Source organism: Salminus brasiliensis, chromosome 1 (genome assembly GCF_030463535.1).
Source record: "Salminus brasiliensis chromosome 1, fSalBra1.hap2, whole genome shotgun sequence".
In the NCBI taxonomy this organism is placed as follows: Eukaryota; Metazoa; Chordata; class Actinopteri; order Characiformes; family Bryconidae; genus Salminus; species Salminus brasiliensis.
In genome coordinates, this window is record NC_132878.1 from 59058331 (window position 1) to 59082293 (window position 23963).

The 23963-nt window shown below is 39.2% G+C and overlaps 1 protein-coding gene across 6 annotated transcripts in view; it reads right to left on the reverse strand.

The window, feature by feature from the left end:
- The window catches only part of LOC140559969 (MAM domain-containing glycosylphosphatidylinositol anchor protein 2-like), a 194524-nt gene that overhangs the window by 109713 nt on the left and 60848 nt on the right, over positions 1–23963 (reverse strand). For all 6 annotated transcript variants that reach the window (XM_072683845.1, XM_072683864.1, XM_072683835.1 and 3 more), the window contains exon 3: positions 10872–11046. In XM_072683845.1, coding sequence (XP_072539946.1) covers positions 10872–11046 — 175 coding nt within the window. The remainder of the gene's footprint in view (positions 1–10871; positions 11047–23963) is intronic.

The following is a 23963-nucleotide window of genomic DNA, read 5'->3' on the forward strand; positions in this document are numbered from 1 at the left end:
TAACAGGGGGAATGATGTGTCAATGGTTGCTACTCTGGGCTTGGCACACTGCTAACTGCACCCTGCACCACTGTAACCCTGGTAAATGGGTGAACACTGTCATCACTGAATGGTAAATGGATCACTTTGAATCCTTGTGATTTGAACAAGTTTGTAAAGCGAGAGCATTATACCATTTCCACTCCAGGGGATGTGCGCAGCAAGCTAGTAGGAAAATCCATTTTCACCATTCTTGGTGAGAAAGACAGGTATTGGCAGATAAAGCCGGACCAGCCATAATTAAAGCTATGTACATTCAATATGGCGTGAGCCTGATACCATTTCCTGAGATTCTTGTTTGGCATCAAGGCTGTCAGTGAGGATTTTTAGCAGAAACAGAAAGGGTGCATATAATCACAGATGACATGATAATGGCTGCTTCATCGGACCAAGAGCACACTAAAATCTTGCTTTGTGTCATAAAATGGCTGCATGGCATAGCCCGCAAATGTAAAATTCAACCAGAAATAAATCTAATTTAAAATCAACACTGTAAAATATATGGTGAACATTATCACACTCAAAGAGGCCAAGCCTGATGACACTAAGGTCAAAGGCATCAATGACCTACCTCTACCTGATGACTAGAAGAGCCTATAGAGGCTGTTGGGCATGACCAGATATTTAGCTCAGTTCATTCCAAAAGAAGCCACTTTACCAGCCCCACTCAGACAGTGCCTTAGAAAACAAGCTGCCTGGCAGTGGAGCCATCAGCACAATGCAGCCTTGGAAAGTCTGAAAGCTGCTCTCACTCAAGCTCTGGCTCTCCAATTCTATGATCATGGCAAGCCTCTGACAATACAGGCAGACGCATTGAGAGATGGGCTTGGTGCATGTCTTTTCCAAGAAGGTAAGCCGCTGTGCTATGCCTCCAGAGCACACTCTGAGACCGACAAAAATACACTCTGACTGAGAAAGAGCTTTTTGGCAAAGCAGTTCCACCACTACATACATGGGAAGGCAGCAACCGCTCAATCTGATCACAGAAGCACACTGAATAAAGGCCAGAAATTTTTTATACTTGCAAGAAATGGCACCTGGCACAGAACAGTTGGGGTTGAAGTGTGCTACATGTCAGAAGCTCCAGCCACAAATTGACAAAGAGCCTCTCAGGTTACATGATGTACCAGAACTCCCATGGCTAAAACTAAGGGCTGATATTTTTTTGCTGCATGGACATTTCTACTTGGTACCTAGGCTATGTTCAGACTGCAGGCAAATCGGATTTGTGTCTCAAATCAGATCTGGTGAGATGACTGTCCACACTGTTATTTGCAAGTGATTAGATTGGGTTTGCGTGTCCGGACATCACAAACCTATACCTGGGTTTCTGTGGTTATGACATTATTACGGTACTATGCTTTCATGCACAAAAGCAGGAGAGATGGAGGTCGCTCTGAATTTGACATAATCCTTGTCTGTTGCACTGTGTGATGAAAAAGAAACTTGGAGTGTCCAGACTAAGGCACATCTGTACAAATCTGATTATAGTCACATTTCAAACCACCTCCAATTGTGGTTTGGATCCGGTTTGCAAAAATCAGATTTGTTTGTTTTTTTGGCTGTCCAGACAACCAAACCATCAGTCTGGATACCATATAGATAGGCCAAAAATCAGATTTGGGCTGAAAGTGCAACAATTAAGTCCAGAATTAAGGATTACAGAAGAGTTACAGACGCAGCAGAACTGCAGAACAGCAGAGCTGAATCTTAAACCTCTTGGGGGCGTACTAGCCAGGTTTGGAACATTTAAAGTGCAAATCAGGGGCATACAATGGATATTGTTGGACAAATTACTTCTTTTGCCACGATGCTATAAAGAGAATGTCTGTGAAAATACAGAAATTCAGAAATAGAGGGATATTAAGCAATCATGACTCTTTATTAGTTTTAAAATGCATGAGCTCGCAGCTTCGTGGGTACAGGTACAGACCCACACTTGATTCTTTTGTCCTGAGGTCCATGCTGCTGTACAGCCAGCTACTCCACAGCATGTTCACAGGAGACCCCAGCACCTGCAGGCTCATCAGGAGCAGTACTATAATGCGAAGACTAAACCACTACCTGAACTTGCTTCTGATTCTACAATTCACATGCAAACAAGGCAAGGATGAAAACCCTTCATTGTAATAGGCAAAAGACCAGAGCCTCATTCTTACAGTGTGCAAACACCATCAGGACAGATCTTGAGGAGGAACAGATGTCTGCTGAGGGAGACTCACCCAAGCTTGCTTAAGGACATGGCCTCTGAGTCATTTGAACAGCCAGAGGTCCCACTCTGCCAGACACCTCAGCAGACCTTCTACCAGTCACAACTATGCAGATGACACATCTAGACAATGTAGCAAAAGTGGCAGAGCTGTAGTCCCTACTGTACAACAAGATCTTGTAAAATTTGTACATATACAACTAAAGTATATAGAAGAAATATAACATTAGCATGATCCACAAGAAGCTCTGGTACATATTTTACAATTCACAGCTCCCATCTACTGGGGGCATTGTTTGCCAAATACACACAACCCTGTCAGTCATGTACTCGAAGAAGAATTGAGAAATCTGCAGTGCCACAATATTCTGCTTTTCTCTGTTATAGGGCTTAGATTAGGTGAAAATTAGGTTATGGTAAAGCTTAAGGTTAGGGTTAGGGTTAGACTTAGGGCAACAGTTAGGTTAAGTATAGGTTATGGTTTAAGGTTAGGGTTAAGGTTAAGGTTAGGCTTAGGGTAACGTTTAGGATAAGTACAGGTTATGGTTTAAAGTTAGGTTTAAGGTTAGGGTTAAGGTTAGGGTAAGGGTTAGGTTAGGTTTAGGTTGAAGTTGAGGTGTAGGTTCAGCTGATTAAATTTCACTGGTTGCTTTGTATCATTCTCTGTTCAAATGGTTTGCTTTTTGTGTGTCTAGGTAGCGTCAGTAATTCATGCATATGTGTAAGGGGGTCAAGCTATATTTAGCACACATTGTACAAATGAGTTACAGTTACATATGTATGAATTCCTCTTAAGACCAGGTTGTCCTGTAAGTTACAAGGACTGCTTAATTAGCTAATATAGAAAGCTGAAAGAAGCTCTTCTGGTAGGCTATGTAGTATTTTATCTAGTTCCTGTCTTTAAAGAAGAAGCAGCTATACTATAGCAGCTCAAGGCTATAGTATAATACACAGTATACTAAAACATAATTTCAATATACCATAATAAGAGATTAAAATAATTTTTATGGTCAAATTCAATTGCAGAGGAAGGCCATTACAAAATAAAAAGAATGCTGCTGAAGTCAGTTAGAAGGACACCAGGGAAGGACAGTGAAAGAATTTGCTTTCTTTCCATTGCTTCAGCAGAATAAACTATACTGCTAAGAGGGAAATGTCCAACTCCTAGCCAAATATTTGTTCCGTAGTTTTTAAATGTAGTCATTTGGTCATGCTATATTTGCCTGGCTGTACATTCAATAAATACCTGGTGTTTTGTAATGCCGTGTTTGGTTACACCTAGGTATGTACTGTGCTTCTGTTATTTACTCTGTTCTGTGCAGGCTTAATGATGCAACATACAGAAACCATTACATTGGGATGGTGTGACTTCCAGTAGCGAATCCACTTCAGCAAATTCACAGGCCGGCCGAGGAAAGGAAGAAAAAAGAAATTACCCAGATTAATGTTGTTTATATAAACAAGCATTCTGTGAAAATGTCCTACAGTGCAACAGCACACTGTTAATCTACAAATGGAGCGAAGCTATTTATCTGGAACATATCTTGCACAAACTGAAGTTAAGACTCGCATACACTTGAGGCAATGTGTCGCATGGGTGAGAAAAAAAATGACGAAAAAAGTGCTTGGAGGAGTCTGAAAGTGTATCAGTAAGATGGAGAGTGGGCAATATCAGCACTTCTGAGCCACTGAGAGGAGCCATTCTCATTAATTACTGAGGATTCAGAGCTTTTCACAGTCACCAGGGCAGCAAAGGGCTGGGAGGCCACTTGGGCAAAGTGTCCAGGGAAATCATCTCAAAATTCACTCTATTGCCCAATCCATAACCAACCTCCAGGCTGCTACAACAGATCTGGAAGGGGTGGATAGGTATCAGCAGTACGCCGATTACTCCCTGTGGCTCTGCCTGGCTGGCTTGAAGGGGATTCCGTCATATTGCTCATGCTTATCTTGTCTGCTCAGATCAGTGGGAAAGGCCCAAGGGCTGAGGTATAAATTCTACTTAGAATGACTTCTTTGTCCTTTTATTTCATTAGAATCATGTGCACACAAACATGCAGGCACAGATTCACACGCCAAAATACCAAGGCCCTTGTAACAAACAATCTAATCCATGCACTTAACCATGGACAGGAAGACAATAAAGGACAGTTTTCAGAAAATGCTCTTCAATGATTTATTTCCTGCTTATCCAGTCTCCTGATGTGTCCCATGTCTCCATATCTAATCCAGGCTCTCACTCTATGCAAGGTGGCTCCAGCCTAATAGGACTGTCCATCCCCATGGTGTCAGGCTGCATGGTAGGTTCAAGCCATTCACAAAAGACAGCAAGCGTACAACCGCAACAAAGGCAATGCGCTGCACAGCGATTTTTCATGTTGCCAAGCTAAAGGTGTTACGAGCCCCAGTGTCCAAAGCAGCAATTTCGATGCTAATTAGCAATCAAGGCTACAAAGCACTAAAAATTGTGGGAACTAGCAGAGGCCCATCAATTAAGTTCACCCCTGGGGGACAGCTTCAACATTTCTCAGGAGGAAAAAAGGACATTTCTGCAGGATGTTCAACACAACACAGAACTAATGAAAAATACATAGTGCATCAACACCAAGGCCAAACACAAGGGCCTATGTTTAAAACAACAGCTGTTATCAGTCCTCAAACATCAGAACCGCTGCTTCCCAGCCATGCCAAACGCATTATTTATACCCACCTGATTTAGATCACACTGTGACTGAAACACAGTTCTGCTTTCTCAAAAACATTCTCTTTTAAGGTTTGCTCATTGTACCTTTTAACACAACCCATTCTCACGCTAGTGACCCAAACTTGCTTGCCAACATTATAGGTTTCTTCCTTTCTTCCTTTTTTATTCCTTTCTTATTGTGTCCAGTCATGTCCCCCACAATCACATGCTACCAAGCAGGCAGGGTGAAGGTTAGCACATGCTTCTTCTGAGTCACTTGCCTCTGCATCTTTTCCATTGCTGACACAACATCATTGAACAGCTAAAAACACCCAAAGGAGAACGCTAACTGCCAAGACTGTCAGATAACTCCTGCATTGGCTAGCATACCATCCTACCCACCCAGAAAGAGCAAGGCCAATTATGCTCTCTTGGACTCCCGGCCATGGATAACTGTGGCATCACTAGGGATTGCTGTCGCAATCTATTGATAATATGCCCAATGGTTCTGTCACTCAGAAGCCCCTTTCCAAGTTTCTTCTCATGCATCAGCCAGTGATATACCTAATACCTAGATGCAATCCACAATGCAGAAATAAGATATTTTAATAACTGCATTCGCAAGCTTTTTTTTTTTTTTAAATAAATATAAGATTAGTGTTCAGTTTAATGCTGGGTCTTGAGTTAGCATTTGACACCTAGGCAAAGAAATGCCTAGATCCTTGTCTTCCAGGCCTTCTGAAAAATATTAGCAAGCATCTATGGACAGTCAGCATTATCAATGCTCACTGATTTTATGAGCAGGCAGGCTTGACCAAACTGCCAACAAACAAACTTCCCAAAATCAAAGCTCACATAGTAGCATAACTAAAAATCGAAACACTAGTAATTATGACACAGTGACATGGTAAGGTGTAATTCTACTTTAGATGTAATTCTGACTGCTGGCTGCTTTTCATTTAGAATGACAGTAACATTAAGTATTTTTACTCCATTTTCATTCCGATCTACAAGGCTAATTAAAAAAATTAATTGCCAATTAATGCCAATTAAAATTTAAGTCTTTAAAGTTAACATCGTAGACTGGAGGCACATTATTCAGTTATTAACCCTAAGACTCATTATTCAGAAACTATGACAAATTGCTCAGTAATTATTATGGAGCTAATATGTAAGTTACGTAGTTATCAAGCTGAGGGATTGAATTGTGGGCCCACATACAGGCACTTAGAGTTTAAGGAACTCAGGTTTCTCAGAGTCTTTCTGACTATTGTAGTAAAGAGGAAACATCAATTGTCCAGCCAAATTTGGATATCAAAGTTCTAAAGAAGTAGAATTATTTTGCCCAGGAAAGATAGTAACCTTCCTAACTGTTAACTGTTTCTAATGCCTGCGTCCTGTGAATACTTGAACAGTTTTTAGCTAGCGAGGTGGAGAGGGACGTTTTATTATTTCCATGGCTGTTAAGAATAAAGTATCAATTCAATAGCTGATAAATTTGGTAAGATGTATCTGTAATCTGTAATATCTGTAATATCAGTACTGATATTTTGTCGTTACAAAAGAAGCACAAGTATTTGTCACAACTGTGGGCCATTCTATTGGTCCATCTGTCATGCAATATTCACACAATGTAAAGGGCAGTTGGTATTTTTAAACAGCATGAAGGAATAAAAAAGAATTATATAATGGCACCGCAATGGAAATTCAAGTGGCTTCCTTGTGGATATATAGTGTATACCTGCATGTCTAGTAGACTGCACCTCTGGTTTGACCCAGTGATATTAGAAAATTTATGGCAATGCTATATGACTACATGGCAGTCTAACCTCAGAGAAAGAGGCTCAAGATGTGAGATCATAGCATCTGCACTGAAAATAGTGATGCACTACCTGTACTTACATTTGAATTTACAACATTTAACAGACACTCTTTTCCAGAGAGACTTACAAAAGTGCAAATGTATCCTTAGCTGGTGTAAATAGGCTAAGGATAACCTTGTAAGGAGTCTAAAATAACCTTGAGCTAACATACTGCCAAATACAAAAGCCAGTGCTGACACCCTGATACAGTATACAGACAAATGATACCTGATACCTAAACACAGTACACAGTGCAGTATTAAGATATTTCATGACTGCAATCACTTTCCTTTTAAATGCATAATGGCTGTTTGGACACAGAGTGTGGATTATTCCACCACCTGGCAAAGAGTCTATGCTCTAGACTCCCAAAGTGGTTCAGGCCAACCTGTACTTTACCATTCCCATCAGGCAGGAAGGGCTGGGCCATTCTGGATTTTACTTGATTGTATTATGAACATTATTTCCAGATGAATATGATCATTGTCACATAAAAATATCATATCTTCATTTTTCACTTTTTGACATAATTTAAATCAGACAGTTCTTTACATTTTCTGATGAACGGACCAATAGAAATGAAATAATAAAATGAATAAAATCGTAGGTTTTGGAGATTCAAGGTTTTTGCATGATAATGATAAAAATTATTTAATGTAAATTCTTTCTCTTTTTATAGTGAGACTACTGACCACACCTGAGCACAAGACTACGAGTGGACCCAACCTGGCTGGATGTTAAGAGCGATGCATCTCTGTGCTTTCATACAGAAAGAAGATCTGCCGGTCAGATGTCCACAAGTCTGATTTCATCTCAGTCAACATAGTAGGTCTGCTGCTCCCTCATTTCCTGCCCGTTACCCAGACATGGACTGAGGCACAAAAAAAGGAGATAGCGAGTGTGATATATACGCACTCTCAAAAATGTGTTCAAAAGGTTCCAAAGAGGTTGTCTGGAGAGATGCCATACATGCCATTTGGTTCCCTAAAGACATTTAGAGTGGATGTTCTATAAAGAAGATTTTTGTAATTCAACAAAAATCTACGCCCTCAGAAAAAAGATGCCCAATTTGTCCTGCTTATCACTTACCATATATTTATTATTTAGTCAGAGAACATAACTGTCTCATATTCCATTGCATGTTTAGGTAGCTTTCCCCATTCACTCTATATTTACTCTAGGCTTTTTATTTTTCTATTTGAAAAAAAGTCTAAGAGCAAAAAGAGGTCTAAAAGAGCATAATTAGCCTTATGGAGCCATCCCTCTCTCCATCACTCAGAGCGAGGCTCGCCAACATAGGCGTCTGTTAACTGACATAACATAATTGGCAGTTAGTGCTCTCCTGCAAGTTCGCTGAGCTGTCCAATGACACTGTGTTAGCAGCAGTCTGAAAAGCTTTGGTTGGCTGGATTCCCATGTCTCAGAGGAAGCGCATGCTAGCATCCACTCTCCCAGTGCTGGTGGCATTATGTGATAGGGGAGTCCTAGCTAATGAGTGGGAATTGCCAATGACAAATTGAGAGAGAACATGGAAAAATGTGTGTACACAGTTGGACATTAAGGACAATGCTGTCTCTCGGTGAACAAGAATGTATCTGTAGAGTGGCTTTTTCTGAAGGCCCCAGTCTACATCATGCAGGTTCTACACCATGGATCCATAACAACATATATTTAGGAATCCTTAGTTATTTTTCAGAGTGTGGAGAGAGAAGGCGTGATAATCCACAGGGACAGAAAGGTTAAGAGAAAAAAACATGCAGGACAGAGACAGCGGAAGCCGAAGGCTCCACAGTACTGCTCATTTCCCTCTCCTGAGTGTTTGCTTCAGTGGCTGACGGCCTCGCCAAGACCTCTTCAGTCCCTGGACGATGACTCAGTCCCCAATCTCCAGACCTCCAGGAACCTTAGGGGATCCCTTGATGTCTGCCTGACCTGCACAGAGGACATCTCAGCACTGGCTCAGCCTGTCAGATAGACCCTCCAAAGCATGTAGAAAATTCCCTCTCAGTCTTAAAGCAGTTCCTACAGCTCCAGTTTGGCCCTTTTCCCTGCACTTTGTCTGTCCAGAGTCAGAAAATCAGTAAAGATGATGTGCGGCCCTTGGAGAAAGACTTTTTCTGTCAATCACAGATCTTACCATCCTGGTAAGAAAAACTTCAGTATCAGTTTTAAGAAATGCATTCTCTTCCAGTGTAGAAGAGAGTGCCTTCTGGAATGGAATGGAGCTCTCACAAGAGCATCCATTGTGCATTTAGAGTGCTCTCAGTTTTGGAGCAATTCAGCTCTAGGTGATGCATTTAGGGACCTGAAGGTAAAAAAAGTACTTGACCTGAGCTTGAAGTTGGGCTTTTAAGTCAGTACTTTACCATAAACAGCCACCAAACGTTAAATTCTAAAACAGAGTAGCTGAAATGGATTTGTAGTATTTATTCAATAATAAAAGGACAACTGATGACTGACATAACAGAGCATGTTCTGACACAGGATTCCACAGAAGCACTTGAGTATTATAAATGTATGTGCTTCTATCACAGTGCAATGCAGGGCGTCTAACCAGTAACCTTCATTTGTGAAACCTCTACTCTCCTGGGCTAAGCTTGCATCAGAGGTGAAAACAAGCACATGTAGTGCATGCAATGTGGACAATAAAGAAAGCGAACAGACAGGATAGAGACCTCTGTGGAAACCATGAAAAAGATGAGAGAGCGTATTCTATCAGTGTTGACAGGCAGATTGGGGAGCTTCTGGATGAAACCATCCAGGAATTAAATAACCATGCACCCTCTCCTCTGTCAGCTCGAGAATCCCTGTACTCCAGATGTAGCTTTGCACCAATATCAGTAGATTAAAGGTACGGTTCAGACAGAAATTACATCTATTCAGTTCTTTCCTCTACAAAAAAAAGTAGTTAATCAGCCAACACATGCTCTGTGTCTGAAGCTTCCAGTTCCTGTCAGAGACATTAGCCTTAGAGCCTCAGCGCAATACAAAGGAAATGTATACTTCCTCCCACTGAAGAGATTTTGGACCTACACAGTACAGAAATGCATACAGAAATATTCATGAGACAGACAAAAGCAAACTTCAGACACACAATATCTCTTCAGCTTGCTTAAAAATGAGAAATACAGCAACATGGTCCAATAACACAGGCTGATAATATATTTTGTTGCCCTGTGTGTTTGTTTGTGATCCACGTGGTGAGGGGAGACAGATGTTCTTGCAGCTGTCACATGTATTAGACTAAGAGAGACTAAGTGAAGGGTAAATTTCTGTGTACTATATACAGCATATTTAAAAAAGTAATTCTTCTTACATAGTTTACTTATATATATACGCTGGAACGTTTGTCTGTTCATTTAAAAAAACGGTAATAACAAGCAATTCACTTTTCCAGTGTAAATATAGTTTATTTAAATTAGCCGCTAAAGGGCTTATGATCAGCCTTATAAATTATTGCTCTATAAATTATTGCTCAATTGAAACATGTTTGATAAATGTATTTAAAATGAAAGAGTCTATTGGTTTCCATTCTTTACTATCCCAATACTGTGCTAATATATTTCTTAACTCGCTTTCTATCTCCTAAATCCAGCGTATTTGGCAGTACAGTATAGAGCTAAAGTTTGTTCAGTGGGAAAATCAAGTAGAAAGAGGTGAGTTGGGAGTGTGTTAAATCCTTGTTCAAATGTTTGTCCTTGACAAGTAAAATCAGCCATTTCATTGATGGTGGTGGTGTAGCGAGTAAATTCATCAATACGTGAGCCACAAGCAGATTTTGAGTACTCAAGGAGTAATTGAGGGCGAAGCCTTGGAGGCACAGTGAAGTGCAACCTCAAGTAGTCAATCAATGATCGATAGCAGAAAAAAAACTACAGGGCCACTAAGCGTAGGGTCCAAACGCTCATGTCGATTTAGAAAAGCTCTGTTAAGTGCCTTCTTTTTAAGGCTTCAAAAACTTTTAGTATATCATCAAATCACTGACACATCATTTAAAAATAGCATACTAATATACTGTGCATTTAGAAGAGGATATGGGAGGATTCTTTAAAGTTTTCATTTTGTGCGAAACACTCACAGTAGACGTCCACTCTGATGGACTTAATGGCTGGCGAGCCCAGGCCGTTTTCTGCCTTGCAGTAGTAGCGTCCACCTTGGTGCCTCTGGATCTTGGCGATGTGAAGTGTCTCATTGAACACACTTGAGTCCTGAAATCGGTCTGACACACTGCCTGCTGTCTTAGTCCATCGAATCTACAAGAAGAAAAAAAATACAGTAATATCAATAACCATGGCTTGTGTAACATTTAAGCAGTCTACATCTTTTACGTCACAGCATTCTGGATCTCTGATGTTACCAATACCTATAGCATTTATTCATTCTATGGATTAACATAAATGAAAATACATTTTCATGACCTAAGCATAAATATAAGCATATATATATGTTTAAATATAAGCATATAATATAGGTTAGCGATGCCTGATACTGATTTGATCTGATATTGGTGCTACTACCTAATACTGAAGTTAAATCACTGTATTTTGGTAGAAGTTATAAGCTATAATGAGATATTCTAGACTGATTCATTTAATTCAGAGACGTTTAAAATCTTATACACCAGTCTGACTCTCCGCCCTGACCAATCATCACCCAGCTCCTTTAAAACACTGTACTCAAGTCACATCCTGTGTGTGTGTAGTGGTAAAACACATCTAGACTGATATCTGTTGTTGTTTGTTGACTACTGATGTGAAATAATAATATGATTGGGATGTCTATAGAGTGTGTATATTAGTATTAGTGTTAGCCTCCTCCTAGTGCTAAATGTGCTCTTTAGTGCTGGTTTTAAAGCAAATAAAGGTGTGCGGTTCTCCCGCTGGTAAAACAGAGCCTTTCTGCAATAGTTTTATAGAGTTTTAGATATTATGGTCTCTTTTCAAGTTCCACTTTAAAATAGCTCCACACTGCAGACTCTAAACTCTTTTATTTACCTTCTGAGAATACTGCCAGCTGGGCTATATTGTCCATTAATGATGCCTTGAGGGCACCAGATGGCACTCTGAATGCCGTGGTTAAAACAAAGACACAGAACTTGATTCGGATTAAAATACTCAATACCCAATCTATTGAAATATGCCTGGATTGACCCCTGTCCTGATCTTCTCAATCGAATAATGACATCCCTAATATGGGTTCAATGCAGTGCAATTATCTATGTTTGTTTCTGGGTCCGTTTATTGCTCAAAATATCAGTATCTGTTTTTTAAATGCATTTGGGGGACCCCAGTATAGATCTGCTGTCCTTTATTCAGGGTGCTCAGGTCTGTTTGGGCAATATGAACTTCTGGCTTTGCTGGAAACTGAGGAAGACAATGTTTTATAAAGAAAAAGTTAAACTGTAATCATACTGCAGTCACTAAATATGTGAATGCATTTTGTTGCACGTCACTGTCACATAAAAAACTCAAATTGAAACTTTACAGGAGAAGGGAAATTTTCTTACATTAAAAATTAAAAGTCAGTGTAAAAAAGATTTGGAGTCATTTTGGAGTATTTATCTATTTATCTTATCTATTTGTTTGTTTGAACAACTGCTAGATTTAAACTATTACAAAAAGTAAAACATGGCAAAAACAGAGATACTGCGGCAATCGTATTGTGGCTATACACTATTTTGTGTGTTTGATCTGAATACAAATACTGAAACAACCCAGATTTCATCTGATCTGATGAGCCATATGGATCCATTAGCAAGTCAGTTCTGCAAGTGTATTTACAGAGGTCATGGGATGCCTACATACATGCGAAATACATGCATGTCTGGTTACATCCCTTATACATAAATGTCAGCAAAACAGTGCAAGCAAGCATTTTTCCACTGCAGAAACACCAGCACCAGCACACCACTGTCTTCTGAGTACACTTTATCAATAAATAAAATGTATCCCTTTGCAAGTGCACTCAAAGGACAGGGCTATGCAGTAGGACAAAGATTGCCAGGCAGCACACTGATGTGCCAACGAGCATTTTGATGTTCAGCATGTTCATGAAGGCGGAAATGTTAGCGACGGTTGAGGAACATGTATTGTCCGGCACAGCCACAGGAGTGAGCTGTTTACAAATAACGAGTTGTCCAGTCTACCCAGAGTATATAATGGACCTTCCTCATTAAATTCTTGGTTTTTGGTTTGTAAAGACATATTTATTGTGACATACAAAACTTCCTACATTTCATTACTTGATCTGTTGGATGGTTTAATAAATTCTATTTCACGGTTTGGTGCAGGTCTAAAAAATTATATTAATAATAAAAAAAACAACACATTTCTTTAAAAAGTACATTTTTTTTAAAGATTTTATGACATTTCTTGTGTTCTCATGTCACATTTTACTGGCTGACTGCTACACACACAATATTGGTCTTGTTTGAATATACTGACACACACATCAACAGTAACCCAGATCATGACATTGGATGTTTTGCAGGCCCACTGCTGGAGTAACTCTACATTGTTTCCTAGCTTGGCAATGTCTCTACATTGCAGCTTGAAGCTCCCCCCATGCCGGCCGTCAGTATGAGCCACTATTAAGGACTCTTTATGGGCCAGGGAAAGTGACTTTATACCTTGGTCTGATGAGTTTTTCTCCTTGGTTGCTGGGGATCACAGTGTGTGTGTGTGTGTGTGTGTTTGGCTGTTTTTGTTTTTTGTTGTCTGTGCTGTTGCCAACATAAGGTGTCCTTGAGTTTGAGAGGTGAATGAAACTTCCAAACTGTCCAAGGATGATGTGTTCTTTTACACATCATTTGACTGTTTGTGTTTATATATATATAACATATAACACATATGAGTATGAAGTACAATGTGTGTTGTACTGTAAGGCAGAGATTATGAGGCATTGTGAGCTTTAAGTAATTTATCAAAATGGGATTTAAAAAAATATTCAGTACAGCACAGTGCAGTTAACATGAACTCACTTATAGAGAGTGTGAATTCACAGCTTATGCTAGATTTGAATAAGCCCCATTCCAGAGAATTTGTGTTTTTATTATAAACTCTCAGTGGTGCCAAAGAAGTCTGAAATAGTGGTCAACAGAAGTCCAAAATAATCAGCTTCTAGTCTGCAAGCAAGGCGATGCAGATGCCAATAATTCAATTTTATTTTGATGCCTTTTCTCTTTGACAGAGAGAGAGCGTTTACCCCAGTATACCATTTATGTCAGCCAACCATGAATAAACCAGTCATGAAGTGTCCTTATAGATCATTAGAACTAGAGTGTACAGCTGTGCATGTGAGCTGACAGCAGCAATTAGTTTCTCCTCCATCTTGCTCAGCACTGCCTGGCCCCAGAATGTCTCTTATTGGCTAAACTATGGTGATGTCCGAGTACACTCTGTCCAAAGTTTAACCCTTTGCCACATGCTGGTGTTGAGTGCATTTGTCTAATTGAAATCAGACTAAATTGAAATTAGTCTAAATTGTAATCAGTGGCAAAAGTTGCATTTTTGATGCAAAAATGTTCTTGTGAATGTGGCCTAATTTGCCCCCCCTGGCAAAAAACAAAAAAAAAAACAATGTATTGCTAGGTTCTATTAAATTTAATTTAGCGATTTAATGTGCACATACTATGCATTATATCGATTTACAAGTCTATGAAATTGACATTATTCCAGCATGCTAAAGCTAATTCTGAAAAGGATGCTGTGTGGCACAACTGCTCTGACAGCGATGATGTGAGCACTCCTCTCATTTGTCAAACAAATGCCAGCGTAAGTCCTGTGGGACCGCAATGCCACTTTGCCTCAACAATGCCAGCGTCGATTTCATTGGCATGCTAAACCCCTCTGTTTCTGCTGCTTATTCTGCACAGCCCCATTGAGTGAATCAAAGTGACAGCATTGTTGAAAGTGTAACCACACGCTGTTTAACTACAGTGGGCTTTTTTTTTAACAGTCTTTTTTCAGCAGCATTCCTCCTGAGATTTTTGGGGAGTGACTGCCACTGCTCCTACTGAGCAGAGGGGAGGACAAGAGGAGGAAGAGGAGTCCCAGTCATGGGGTCTGGGGACAGGCTAAACAAGTGGAGGGTGGGCCTCGTTTGTCCCCAGGCAACAGTAGCTTTCAGGTCTAGAGGCACTTTGGAGCCCGCCCAAGTCATTAGGCCCATCTTTCACCACTTAACAAATTCATGCACTGCTTAGCAACTGCTGGGCATTCCGAACGTTTTCAAATTCCTGTGACCTTGGACCATCACAGGACAGAGTGTACAAAAGCAGGCCTAATAATCAGGAACATACAAGTAAACAGCCAGGAACTTACTGCTGGCAGGACTTTGAATCTTACTGGTTTCTATTCAGCTGCTTTCAACACATTTAAGCACATTCATTACACATGTGAATAATCAAAATGATTGACACTTAGTTTTCACCCATGAAAAATGTGTTTTAGAAAATTACATTATACAGTTATTGTATATATGTGTGTATCTGTGATTGTGTGTTTTTGTAGATACATCATTACATGTGAAATGAAGAAACACAGGGGCGTTAGACATTTGTGCTACACTTTACTTTGTCCATTATGTTTGGAAACCAAGTGCCTTCTATTTTAATAGACCATTTCAGGACTGTAACTTTCTTTTTGTAAAAAATATTCCTTTAAAATGCAGCTGGTGAGTTTCAGGTCATTACTGTTCAGGCAGTTGCTTTGCAGAACTCAGCAGATTTGCTTCCAAAATATCTTTGTACACGTTACTTATTCAAGATCCCATTAACGACACAATTGTAAGAAACAGACTTTATGGTTCAACCTGTGCTGTACAGTGTCCTTAATACAATTTGTTTGGAATTCTTTTCTAGGTTTTTTAGAAGTTTAGTTAAAGTTCAATTTAAAGTTTCATAATGTGATAAAAGTGTTTTCTCTGAAATACATATCACTCTGTTAAACATTTTATGAAGTAACCTAAAGAATGGAATTACACAGAAAATGACTATAACAACCTGTTTAATATGCTGTTGGGCCTCCGTATGCCTTTGTGCCATCTCCAACCCACCTATACATGAACTCTTCAAAAAGGTGCCCTGTGGTATATTGCACCAAGGTGTAATTTGGAAATTAAAGCCACCACGGATTGGGCTTGTCCCAGCACATCACACAGATTCTTAGATTGAGTTCTGTTTAATTTGAAGTCCAGAACACTCTTTGCCATGTTCATAATTATGCTGTTCAAAGAGTCCACTGCTCTTATGGATTTGACTAGATAGGATAGCTCTTGTGACTGTTGTGCATCAATATAGCTTGGGCACCCAACATCCTGTTGCTGATCTGTTGGGTAGGTAATACTGCTGGATGGGGGCACCACATGAACTTTGCAATTTCAGAGATGTTACAAACCAGTCAATGGCCCTTGCCAAAGTCACCCAGGTCTTCACACCAGCCCAGTTTTTTACACATCCACAACATTGCCTATGAGAGCTGACTGTTTGCTTACCCAGTAATATATTGCAGATATTGATGTGTGCCGTCACACATTTAACATTATGTTCGCTGACCACAGTGAGATGTTTTAATGGTTTGGCTCATCGATATAAAGTTTTGAAGTGCACAAATATTTGCTAAGGCAATGGTATATTGCATTTTAATTTATAGTGTTATTAGTCTGTTGTAATTTGTTTTTACACTACATTCTTAAAAATAAAAGTTCCTATTTGAATGTATGATTCTAGGGAAAACAACGTTTTGGAATTGCAACCTTTACATTATATGGAGATTTAAGCGTATTTATTTATTTATCCTTTTATTCATTCATTCATCCATTTATTTAACACTACTACCTCTTCTTTATAAAAACAAAGAATCATCAATTGGAATATTCTTTTAAGTAACCAAACTGGGAACTTCTCTGGAATTCCTCCGAGGGACCCTATTTAGCACTATTTATTTTTTGAATGCATCTGAAAATACGGATTAATAGGAACTGCAATGAACTTTCACACATGCATTAACAGGTGTTATGATTACAGTAGATGGGAGGAATATTGTTGAAGTTACCATTTACTTATTTAGTCACATTAGTTACATTAGTTACAGTGATAGACTGCTCTGTTTCGAGTCAGACTTGTGCATATGGTTCACTTTGGTGAAATGACGCTTTTATGAAATCTGCTTGCCTCCCTCAGAGGTTAGGGTTGATGCCACTTGGGTGCCGCAGTCCATTCCAGGCATTAGCCTAGAATTGGAGTGGAGAGATTTATGACCGTTGCATATTACAAGGATGAGGTTAGTAGCCCATGAAATGGAAATTACATTAAGTTTGATGTGAGTATTACACTTTCATATATCCTGAATGAGTTGTACCCAATTAGATGGAAATAGCACCCTGTTTGAAAGCAGAATCAGGTAGACATGCACATGCCTCCTGAAGCAAAGACTATTCCTACGAACAAATGTGTGAACTGCTGGTAATTTGAGGACGGAGTCCATGTTGCAGCATAAGACAAAGAGAACTCCGGAGAACAGTAAATCCTCTGTAGTTTATTATTAGACTGATATTCATTTCTTAGCCTTGGGGTCTAGTTCTGAATGGCCACTATGAACAACTAACTAGCTAAAACTCCTCTTGTTGTCTCATTGAAACAAAAATATATAGCTCAAGCATTTTTAATATCATTGCTTTCTTGTATTGTAATGGCTCAGACACTCAGAACAGCTGAACTGTCCCCACGGTTATAATTTGCTGGACAGATATTACATTTCACTTGTGTTTAACAATGCAATATTGTTGGTGGACAGGGGTCTTTTCATTGCCTTTTCAGGAGAAGCAAAACACTAAAACAGTCACCATTGCAAGCCATATGAGAGTCAATTACAGTACATTCGAGTCTCTGTAACTCCACTGTGGGGAACATTACTTCTTAGAGAACTCTGCAACTTAATCGAGTTATGTAAAATGACTTCCTGTACGAATTAAAAAAAAAGAGAAAGTAGAATTCAGTATTCTCACATCTCACACCTTCCATTGATTTCCTCTCCTTTTATGTAAAAAGACAGGTTGTATCAATAAAGAATATTGTTGACCTGACATTAAGCAAGGAGTGGAGGTGGTGTTCAAATACACTATGATTTTTTCAAATAGAAGCGCAAGTATTAGTTTCAAATGGCAACACGCTGGCTTATCTGGTGGCTTTAAAGTTTGAAGTCTGGAGGATGTTTCTGCCCTGAGCGTCTTTTGCTTTCCCCTAAAAATTCCTGCATGCATTGACAGATGAATACCCAAATGCTTCAGGCAACTCCTCTCTGCTTTCCTCCATGCCAGCTCTGGAGGTAAAGGTTCCCCAGCAGCAGAGGCTTTTACTATAAAGAGATATTAATATTCTTTCTGATCAATGTCTATTTCATCATTATTTTGTAAACAACGTTCCAACACATACATAACATACATACATACATACACACTATTCCAATACACAGATCACAAACCACAACACTGAAACACTTTTTTTTTTTGCAGTGCGTCAATCTGGGCCAGAGGGCACATATAAACTTTTGTTTGGAACATAAAAACAATATCAGCTACGAAAAGATGTCCAAAGCCATAGACCTAACCCCCAAGGGAAGTGGAGGACAGAAAGATGGAATATTAGGATTCTCTAATAGAGCTCCATATCAGTCGAAGATTAAGATCTGAGGCTTCTTTTTCCTGTCGCACTGCATAAGGAGTGCAGTTGTAGAGAATCAGGAGGCCATGGTAATTAATTAGTATCCGCAGCCAATCAGATTACTCATCTTATAGCTGCTCACATTGGCTGGGTTCATACAGGCAGCTCAAATCCAATTGCAAGATTGAAATCTGACTTAAACCCATGTAGCACCAGACTTTATATGGACATTGTTTTTGGGCTAAATGTGGTTGGCCCATCATGGGCTTTATTTATCCCAAAAAGATGCTAAAAAAAATTAGGATGTGTTTAGTCCGTCTGATTTGGTCCAAATTTAGCCCAAAGTGGATGTCTTTTTTGGACCACACATCAGCCCTGATATGCCTGTGAAAATACTTTGAAAAGAAAAACTAAAGAAAGAAAGAGGGATAGCTTTTGACAATTGCTCTTGCATATATATATATATATATATATATATATATATATATATATATATATATATATATATACTCTGATCTGATAATGCTTCAAAGAATTAATTTCTAATTCATTGAAGTGAATGCAGTCTTAGAGTGATAGTGACACAAGCTTTACAGCAGAGAAGACTGAACAAAACAACAGAACACACTAGACAAAGAAAAACATGGAACAGCTGTGAGAGGTAAGATATGGATAAAACGGCCTTTTTACAGGCCTATGATGTTCCTATTCGTTTGAATCCACTTTTATGAGGCTTTATTGAAGCAGTTGGTGAAGATACCAAAGGAAGAGAAAAAAAGACAAGTAAAAACAAACAAAAAAAAAGAGTCAAAAGTCTCCTGCACCAAATGGCAAGACAATCTCAAGTGAAAAAAAAAATCCTGCAAACTGTTGGAGATAAAGCTCATTAGGCAACAGGGACTAAAGGCTATAAACAAAGTCAAATAAGCCTTAGAAATCTGCATGAATATCACAATAGTTTGATCAAACGCTTGTTTATATTACTTTATTTCCTGCCAGGTGCTCTGTGTTTCCTGCACATTTAGTTTGCAGGGATCACCAAATGATACAGTCAGGTCCAGAAGTATTTGGACAGTGACATGACTTTTGTTATTCTGCCTCTATACAGCACCTCAATGGATTTGAAATCAATCAATCAAGAAGTGACCAAAGTGTAGACAAAAAATACTGCATTAACCCGGAAGTAAAGCCATTTTTCCCTAATTTTTTTTTATTGTTAAAATAAAATGTTAAATGTTAAAATTGTAAAAAAAAAAAAATGCAATGGTGAGCTCAGCAACTCCAAAAAACCTGGAAGACCAGTGAACAACTATGGTAGATGATCGCAGAATTCTTTCCTTGCAAAATAAATCACCTTCAAAACATCTAGCCAAGTCAAGAACACTTATGAAAGAAGGTGTATCATTGTAAAAGTCTACAAACAAGAAATGATGGCATAAATGTAAATACAGAGGGTTTACTTAAAGATGTAAACCACTTCAAAAATCAAAGAACAGAAAGATTAGACTGCAGGAAAACATTTATAAACCTGCTTACTTCTAGACCAAGATCTGATTGACAGATTAAACCAAAATTAAATTGAGCATGAAGAAAAGGAAGGGTTGATGATCTAAATCCTACCACTTTATCTGTCAATTATGTGGAAGCACTGGGCACATGAGCATGAGTATGGCTGCCAATGGTACTGGGTCACTGGTGTTTATTTATAATATGACTCTTAATGGATGGAACAGAATTAATTATGACGTGCAGACAGCTATACTTTCTAAAAACAGCTTTTGGTGATGTTCAGACTTCCAGACCTAAATTTGCATCCAAACCTCCCTTCTTATATTTATTATGTTGGTTGGTTGATTACATTTTAGCCTGTGAAAATGGAGATGCTATGTAAAAATGGCTATAATTCCTAAACAGACAATATGTTTTTATTTTAAAGCTGTAAGTCTACACTTTAATTCCATCTTTATTGCTTGATTTCAAACCTTTTTCAAACCCTCAATTGCACCTCTGTACAGAGGAAAAATGCCAAAAAACATATCTCTGTACAAATACTTATGGACCTGACTGTAAATGTTCAGAGTCTCCTGGGTTTAGATGTTGAATTTATACAGATTCCTCAGGATTCTTATGACAGTGACATAAATTTTTAACTAGAACCTCACCGTGTAGTCCCGCATTTCCATGGAGCTCCACGTGATTGCACCAGCTGTGTCACCGCTGAGCAATGTGAGGTCTACTCCACAGGGCACTACATGACCAAAACCCATATGCCAATGTTACCAAGAACCAGAGTCTTTGCACAGCTTCACTGGTGTGAAGAAAGCTGTATCTCTGATTCATCACAGCCAGAGGACTCAGTGGGGCCTGACGACATGTAATATAAATGGGCTGTTGGTAGGACACCTAATTGATATGCTTTGTGCAGTTGTAGCAATGCTAACTGTGCATGCCAGGACACGAACGGTAAGTAAATCTCTCAGCTACCTGCTGAGACTACTCCTCCCCAAACATCTTACACAGCTTTCCAGCTGCATTACTGCATTCTATATTTCTGCACAAAGAAGGCCCAAATGGACATGGTTAAGCCAGGAATATCCCAACAGGGGTTGAGGGATTAAAACATGAATATAAAGGGTTAGGAATATTTCATAAGATCATCTTGTCAGCAGGTGGAAGCGTGAAGTGCTCTAAAATCTGCTGGTAGACGACAGCGTTGACTCTGGACTTGGTAAAACACAGTGGATTGACACCAGCAGATGACATGGTACCCTAGACCATCACAGACTGTGGAAACTTCATACTGGACTTCATACACCTTGGATTCCGTGCCTATCCACTTTGCCTTCAGCCTCTAGGACCTTGATTTCCAAGTGAAATGAGAATGAAATAAAAGAGAGCTTTGGAGCACTGAGCAACGCTCCAGTTCTTTTCCTTCTAAGCCCAGGTAAGGAGTAAAATTAGGAATGAGGCAGTTATAGCTACTTTTCTGGAGATGACTGTGCATTGTGGCTCTTGACGCACTGACACCAGCCTCGGTCCAAGTTCTTGAATCGACTTGACAATCCTCATTCCTGTTGCACTTTACACCTACCATTAATATGCTTTGATACAGCACTCTACAAACAGCCAGACAGCTTCTCTGCAATTACATTATGTGGCTTTCCCTCCTCGTGCAGGGTATTGTTGATCATCTTCTGGACAACTGTTAAGTCAGCACTCTTTCCCATGATTGTGGTTGTGTGTGTTGAACTAGAGTGAAAAATACACTGTATTTATACAGTTTGAGTATGAATTTACTCCAAATTACATAGTCTAATAATGTAAGATACTGGATTTTTTAAATGCATTAGTATTTACATATATTTTACACTGATTTGTTGATTAATTCAATCATTTTATATATTGAAATGCAAATGTATCTATCAGACTTTTTCTTACTGTACCAAAGACCAGTAAGAAGAAGTGTGATGATTATGCAAATCTAATCACTGCCAATTAACTGCGAAGCTAAATTTATATTGATTTTTTTTAATTTTTCAAATTGACTAATTGACATTAATTGATTCTTTGTGACTGCCCTAGAGACAAGTTGCACAAACTACCGAGAAGAACAAAAGTACAGCAGTAGAACAAAAGAGCTGTTATTCAGGAGAGGTTGGGGTGCTGTCACAGTGAAGCTTTTTAAACAATTACGAGTGAAATTAACAGACTATTGGTCAGTCAAATTAAAGCGTGTTAAATCAGGGAGAAAATAATGAAACAATAACAATGCTAAAATAAATAAAAAAACAAGGCCCTAAACGAGGCAATGCTGGCCCGGGTGCAATTATCACAGAATAAACAGTCATAACTCTCACACCACTGCCTGCTATTAGTGGCAACATGGCAAGGGAATTCACACATTCTCGTCACTGAGAGCCACTGTGTAACTCTGGCTGTCTGACTCTGTTTATAACGAGTGTTTGAAAATGAGACCAACTGAAGCGTTCCAAAAGGGCTGTGCCACAGGCCACGGAGCGAGAGGGAAAGGAGGCGGCCGTCACTGCAGGGCAGCTGCACACATTGACTCAAGCGCTCCATATCCTTGTTTGCTCTCCGGCCAGCCGCACTGAGCCGTGAGAGCTCTCCACTCTGCGTTCGCTAATTCCTGACCGCTGACCCCGTACTCTCTATGGTTTGAACCAGACCCGGGCTGATAATTGAAACAAATACTCACCAGAAGCGTCATGGCATCATCACACAATACATCAGGAAAAATAAATGGAAGTATGAACAGAAGGATGAGAAGAAGCTGCACCTCAATATGCATTCGTAATGTCCCTGGAATTTAACAGTTAATTCACAGGGCTGTCATTTATTACATACAGTAGGTGGTCCTATGTGCAGTTTGCATGAATTAAACCTGGGACCATTTACTCAGCTTTTGAGATACATATAAATAATTGACAATGTGACAGTTGCGTCCCTTACACCAAATGTAGTTAATCATCTAACACCCAAAGTTTACTTTCCTAAAATAGTACCTGTAGAATTTACAGTAAATTACCAGCAAAAGGTTATCAATACTTGACTGTAAAAAAAGTAGTTAATTACTGTAAAACAGTTTTATTGGATTTCAATTTACAGCTTCTTCCTGTAAATAAATTACAGCTATTTCTTGCATTTTTATAGAAATAATATTTATTGTATGTAATCCAGCATTATACTGCAATACATATATATTGTCGCTATCCTGTGAAAAAAACATGTATCTCTAAAATGGTGACTTTACAGTTTACAAGTCAGTGTAAAAAAATTCATTTCAAGTCATTTGTAGCATTTCTATTGGCCTATTCTTATATTGTTGATATTTGGAGAAAATTAAAAACGGACAGATATGGATATACATGTGTTGCATTGAACAGCAGTGTTATACAGTAAATTACTGGCAAATAGCGTTAGAGTTGTCTGTAAAAAAAACTCCAAATCACTCCATTTTACTCAAAACAGAAGTTTGATTTTATTTTTCAGTAAGAGCTTCTTGATCAGCCATGGTCTACAGGGTTATTAGGCGCCCCATTTTCCATAAAGATGACAAAAAACCTGAAATCACTGTGTTTCATCTTCCTTATTCAGTTAAAATTTTGACCGCCAAAGTAATGTCATACTGGCTTCCGGAGAAAAAAAGCCCACCGGTTGAACCTGTTTCACCTTAAGGATCCATGTGGAGCTGGGAAGAATAAAATAAAATAAAAAAAAAATCTTGGCACAATAGTCTTGTGAGAATTGAGGCCACTGGACTAGACCTGCTCCTGCTGTGATTCTAATCAACACCATGAGCTCTAACTCCAGCTGTCCTCACAAGAGACACCCCGACTTCCTCTGACCTGCTGTTGTCGTAGTAACATGTCTTCTACAGCCCTGCTGAGCATGATAGAGGACATCTGACTGGGTAACCAGGCAACAGAGGCTTAGCGTCATATCTGAATGGCTGAGGTAAAAACATTCCTTTTCCCTTCACGTGTAAGTAGA